Source organism: Thalassophryne amazonica, chromosome 9, assembly GCF_902500255.1.
Source record: "Thalassophryne amazonica chromosome 9, fThaAma1.1, whole genome shotgun sequence".
NCBI lineage: Eukaryota > Metazoa > Chordata > Actinopteri > Batrachoidiformes > Batrachoididae > Thalassophryne > Thalassophryne amazonica.
In genome coordinates, this window is record NC_047111.1 from 103371075 (window position 1) to 103377515 (window position 6441).

Below are 6441 nucleotides of genomic sequence, written 5' to 3' on the forward strand. Positions count from 1 at the left end.
TCGGTCACATGGGTTTTGATTTTGGTCAGTTTTGGATTATTGTATTTTGTTTTCTGTTTTGCTGTATTGTTGTTTTGTTTTGTGTTTGTAAATATTGTATTTCTTTTTTATTCAACCATGTGTGTCGAAATAAAATAATTCAATTCAATTCAAAATTCAATTCAGATTCCTTGATGTAAATGGGTGTATGGGGGGTCTTTCCCTGAAGCCAATCAACAGCTCCTTGGTTTTGTCTACATTCAGGAGCAGATTGTTGTTGTTGCACCAATCACCTCCTCCCTGTAGCGTGTGTTGTCCTTCTTCTGGATGAGCCCAACTAGGGTTGTGTTGGAAAACTATGTAAGATTCCTGGTCACAGTACCTGTCTGTATGCTTTGACAAGAAAAGGCCCCCTGACACTTGCATGACTTTGATCCACGTACTTGCACACACTCTGCCGTGCATGAGAGTAAACTCATCTCAAACTCGTAAACCGGTGTAAACTATGCACGGCTTCATGCAGAATTTCCATCACACATTAATGATGTGAACCTCAAGCAAACATCGTGCAAACAAATCAAAAACACTGCGTGAATGCGAGTGATTGTGTCAGTGCACCACATCAGAGCACAGCTCATCTGAATGATTATAACGAGATGTTAAATCTATCATAAACATACCTTTACAGCTGCACACAAGAAGGAAAGAACATACAACTGTTTTTCCAAGCCATTACAATATAAACATGACAAATAATGACCTTTATAGATGGCTCCAAATGCTTTCTCCACCTTGTTCAGCGCTCGCGTGAGAAGAGCTCCAGCTAGAGCGGACCGCTGTTATTCTGGAAGCAATTAGAGCTGTTTTCAACAGCCAACTTGAAGAGAAAATGATTAATCCGCCACAAAATAATTATTTTATATACGCAGCGTCCAGCACACAACATGTGGCAGCCAGTGGAGCAAAGCACAGCATCCAGCTGGGAACTCAGTGGGTGGGATCTTCACGATGGTGTGCATGGATCAAAGATGTGCAAGTGTCAGGGCATCAAAACTTCATCTGCCATTCTAATCAGCTGTTAATGGGTACCAGCATTTGATGGGGAAGTAACCTGCTTTGGACTGATAAACCAACTGAAGGGGAGGGGTCATAGACTCATTGGATTCACACAACAGGATTCAGAGATAAGCAGCAGCCCCAGTGGGCCTCAGGACCAATATGGAACTTCAACTTTAGAATATAATAGAGATTTGTAGCTAGATAAAACAATATTTTAACCTGTATGAGATTACTCTCCATCATCCTAACAGACTGGAAGAAATCACCTCAGGCCTCATGTACCACGCGTGTGTATGTATACTCCACGCTAAAATTCAGACGTATCAAAAGTGAAATGTGAGGCTTTTATGCAACAGTGCTAACTGCTAACCCACTGTGCTGCATTAGCGTTGTTTGAGGACCTTACAAATGGTGCAATCCTAGGTGAGTATGTAATCAGACAATGCAACGATTTACTTGCAAATAACGATAATTGGCTCATAAACCGATTTTGTGTACCAAGGCCACTGTTACTGGAGTTGCGTACAGAACTGCGGTAGGCCTAGAGTGCAGTGCAGTGAGTATATAGGTGCTGACCACGCTGTGCTTCCTGGAAACAGGGGCATTCCAACAGGAGCTGGCTGATGGGTCAGGAGTGTGCCAGTCAGGAGTGTGCCAGTGTGGAATGGAATCATCCAAATGTCATCTAGGTACATCACATTCCAACATTAAAGTGCAATTTGCAGTGAGAGCCAGTTTCCCTAATGTAATTGGAGCTATTTACTGCACACATATTGCTATAAAGGCGCCATCACATGATGAATTTTTTTTGTTAATATTTGTATAGTTGTGATGTCACACACTGTCAGCCGCACCTCATTCTAGTTACCTTCAGTGTGTGTGTGCGCTGCTTCTGCTTTAGGTTTATTCTGGTTGACAGGGTACCAAATAAAATATCCCTGCACATCTCCACTTCATTTACTTCATGTACTCTACTTCATCTGTAGCTCACACTCTGTTAAACTGCCTTTCTTACCGTTATCATTCCAGACAGAGAGGGGAATCCCCCAGGGCCTATTTGAATACTTTTGCAAATATAAATAGGGGCATGAACAGGAAGGAGTTTGGTACTTCTGCATTTGTGCTCAATTCCACGTTCAGTTGAAAGATTTGGCGCGGACAGAGAAGTGTGGTGTGAGCAGCTTGGTCTACTGCCATCACAACCCGGATAAGTGGCATAAAATGAATGAATGAATGAACAAATAAGAGAGCAATTCGAGATTTCTGACATCCGTCAAGGGTTGACAAGGACTCAGAATAATATGCATGCCACACTTCCATAAAATGTTGATATGTATGTACAGATCTGATCACATGGGGTCCGGACAGCAGGGTCTGAGTGCACACACCACAGGGAGGTGCCTGAGCACATAACACAGAGTGATACATTGTCTGGACGCTGAATGGACTGGGGGGGGGGGGGGGGGGGGGGGGGGGGGGGGTCTGCTCACAATGGCTGCTGTTGTGATCTGTGCTCCTGGACGTCCCAGCTGGAGAACACCTACTGTGTTTAGAAGGACATGAACTTACATTCCTCCGTGATGTGTGTCTCTGCCTGTTGTCCTCATGTGGACATTTATAAAAACATATCTCACTTTTACAACAGGCTGTAGAGCGTGCACATTGACAGGCTGTTCCAGCTGGAATGGACCGTCAGTTCATGTGGACATGCAGCAGGCGATCTGAATGTCATGTCTGTCTGACAGGACACTTGTGTCCTATGAGTGCCGTGCCGCAGGGGCATATGACAAGCCAACAGTGTGACAAATACGCCACTTTCAGTCGCGTATCAGCAGAAATACGTCGTAACAAATGCCATTTGGTCAGTTATCACAGCGTTTTGTTTTTTTAAATACATTTATCTGCTTGTTGATTTTAGCCATTTCATGCTCCTGTTATAAGACAGTGATTATCGTGCAGTGGTAAAGTTTTCATCTGATAATCAGAGCTTACAGGTTCGAATCCCATGAGTGGCAATTATTTTTTATTTAACTAAGGGGTTCTGTATTGCGTCCCCTTTTATTTTTTATTTCTATCAACCCAGTGATATTCACTAATTATACAGCTTGTTTTATTTTATTTTTCTCCACATCAGCGGCGTGATGTGGTGAAACATGTCTCAGCTGCTTGCGCGACAGCGTCACCTGCCCTTCGGCATGATGTTTGTGTGGTTCGCTCATACGAGCTGTCCCGCAGTGACTCACCCTTATTAGTACTTACTTGTACTATGTGTGAAGGGTCCCTAAGGAACGCATCATATTACACAACCAGAAAATTTGTATATTTTTCCACATCCTTGTGATCCATTTTTTATTGTTGCTGATGTCTGTGCCATCCTGGGAAAAAACAGATGTTTTTGAATAAAGTTCATGAAAAAATATGAAATGAAAAAAAAAAAAAAAACATGCCCATGCAACTGATGCAAATGTATAGTATGAGTACATCATAATTTCAGGGTTGGAAAATTGCAAATTCTGTTGGGCTCACCATTTTCCTTTTCAATGTCAAACTTGATATCTAACACACCTACACGGTGTCTGATGACCGCATCAACGAGCATGGACAGAAGGCAGAAACATAAGAGAAAGACATGCACTTTCAATTCAGAATGAGTTAATGTGGTCATGTCCATAGATTGCTAAAGGTGAAAAAAGTCATCAGCTCTCGCACTGAGCAATAAGGCAACCCATCAAATTCATCAGCGCTGCCATAACTATCAGACAGTCGAGCCAATCTGTTACACAGCAGCACAGTGTGAGACGGCTCCGCCAGTTCTGAGTTACAAAACAAGTGCCATGCATCTAATGAAGCCAGCGTGGAATACATCCAAATCTGTGCCGCACAACCTCAAAAACTCAGATAAGGACTTGTGGATAATGATGTGTGATACCTTTGTCATTTGATAAAGGTTATATTTATATATGTGACACTAGCACTTTATTGCCAGCCAACCTGCACATAATACTTGCAATTTACCTTTTAAAACAACCAGAAATCACTTTGGTTAAATTTCCATATTATGGAAATGTTTAATAAATAAATACAAAAGAAGTCCCATATTTAATTAATAAGAATGTGTGTCTTCAAAAGTAGTTTTTGCTTTTTGTTCATAGACCCATTCGAAGTCCATAAAATAAGTACTGGAAACCAGCCTAATCAAAATTCAATTAAAAGGAAATTAAAAGCTTCAAATTTACTCTAGTTGAATTGATGTTTTTTTTTTTTTTTACATCTCCAAGAATTTTTCATTTTTACTTTAACTTCACATTATACATCCAGAGTTTGTCTCCACACTGTTTTTTCCACACTCCAGTCCTGAAGGAGGCGCTCTTCTTTGCACTTGCCTCAAATTTGATTTGATCACAAACACAATCACCATTTGATACATTGCAACAATCACAGCCCAAATAATTTGAAGCAACCAATCAAGTGAAATTTATAATGAAATTTAGAGAAAATTTATTGTGGAAAACTTTATACTTCGTAATATTATTTGTATAATATTTTAAAGTGCTCTAAAGAGTAATGCTAGCTTTAAAAAAAAACTTTGCACAATCAAGTATCTTGCAGATTATGTGTATAAATAGTGACAAAATTATAGAACAGAACATCAATCAACAGACAATCAACACAACGTACTCATGTGTGCAAGTAATGAAAAAGGTGATCAACACGTTGGTTGCTCACACGTACAATCGTTACCTCGCCGTGGACCCAAGCATTCAATAATATTGATGTAAATGAGATTAGGTGATCAATGTTTTTTTTGTCAAACAGCACCAAGCAGAAATTGGTTTTGCAACAAAGTGCCTCTGCAGTTGTCGATAAAACAGTGATTTTATTGACAACTGCAAGGTGAGCCAAGCATTTTGAAGCTTTTGTTGCGTTTGTAACTCTCTCAAACTATACATGGAAGGTGATTTAGGAAAATATGAGTCACTTTTACAGGCTGTACAGTGCAACGTGATGGTTTTTCTTTTTCATTGTGGGCGAATCAGAGGCAAAATTGAGCCAACACAGAGTTGACAACCTCTGAACTTTACAACAGTGCCATGACCCTTGATTTGTAGTTGGTGTGTGTGTGTGTGTGTGGGGGGGGGGGGGGGGGTATGAAGCACAAATTACACCTGGTGCAGAGTCACAGAGAAGAAACAGAAGAGTTCTTACCTGGAAAAACCAGCACAGCAAACACCCATGACAGGATGATGAAACATAGCGAGTGATACATGCTGGATGGGATCTCCTTTGGTTTTATAGACCCTCTTTTGTATTCTCCAACTATACACAGCTGCCTGCTTTGCTTGTTTATCCCGAATGTCAGTTTGGATAGTTTTTCATCCCCGCTTGCAGTCGGAGAGAAGATGCTTTAAATCCAGTGCAAGTAGTTGGCAGAACCCACACGTGCACACATGCACACACACTCAGAGCGATGCTGGTTCCTCACGCCGTGTTCTATCCGCCTCTCCTCCGTGTACTCCAGCTCACACAGGGACCAGCACTCTGCAAGACTGGGGGGAGAAATCAGAGGGAGGGCAGCTTCTATTCTGCTCACATTGGCTGAAGCTTCTGTCTGTCAGCCATGAACAGTCCCAGCTCTGTTTTTTTTTCTCCTCCCCCCCCCCACTCTGGATCTGTGGCTGCTTTGACTCTTCAACCCTGCTTCCCATTTTCTGTCCTCTGACAGAACTCGAGCAGGATTCGAAGATTATGGAAGATTGATATCCAGAGTATAAATGACACCAAAATCGGTCAGAGACTGTGATATTTCTCCGATAATTATCTCAAGGGGAATTTTTGTGAAATTTTACAATGCACTTTAATGAGGGATGGGGATGCTGTGGGAGTTTGGCGGCACGGTGGTGTGCTGACAGTTTGGACTGCTCTATCCAGTTGAAGCCCATTTGTGGAAAAAGAAACATAATGAGGTGACATTCCATGGGTAATGAAATTCTTCTGCAAATATTCCTTACTGTTATTTTTGGTAAAGCCATCACAGCTGATGAGTGATTCATTTTAAAGTCTGATCGGCATTCTGCTAAAGTATTGTCTGAGTTTAAAATAAATATGTTCTAATGGGGCAGAATCTGAGCAGAATCCATGTAAATATAAGAGAATGTCAAGAGAAAACTCCACAAAAATGTTTTGTCTCTCATTTTATTTTGAATTGATCACAAAGTAATGAAGTGATTTGCACAAAACAAGACACTCACAAGGCCGTTTTTTTTTATTTCTACACTGAAAGTTGAGCTGTTTCATCCAGGAAAGTGATTTGTGCAAAGCTTGTGAAATCATCTTCAAATACAGATTCTTTATTGTCATTGTAAAGCTGGGCAGACACGTTGTACTCAGCTCCAACTCAAACTG

The 6441-nt window shown here is 41.1% G+C and overlaps 1 protein-coding gene across 3 annotated transcripts in view; it reads right to left on the reverse strand.

Moving 5' to 3' along the window:
- The window catches only part of opcml (opioid binding protein/cell adhesion molecule-like), a 1180460-nt gene extending 1174907 nt beyond the window's left edge, over positions 1–5553 (reverse strand). For 2 of the 3 annotated variants that reach the window (XM_034178873.1, XM_034178872.1), the window contains exon 1: positions 5245–5552. In XM_034178873.1, coding sequence (XP_034034764.1) covers positions 5245–5291 — 47 coding nt within the window. In that variant the 5' untranslated portion in view covers positions 5292–5552. Of the gene's footprint in view, positions 1–5244 lie in introns of all 3 variants that reach the window. The other variant, XM_034178871.1, reaches the window with a different exon arrangement.
- Positions 5554–6441: the final 888 nt, after the last annotated feature.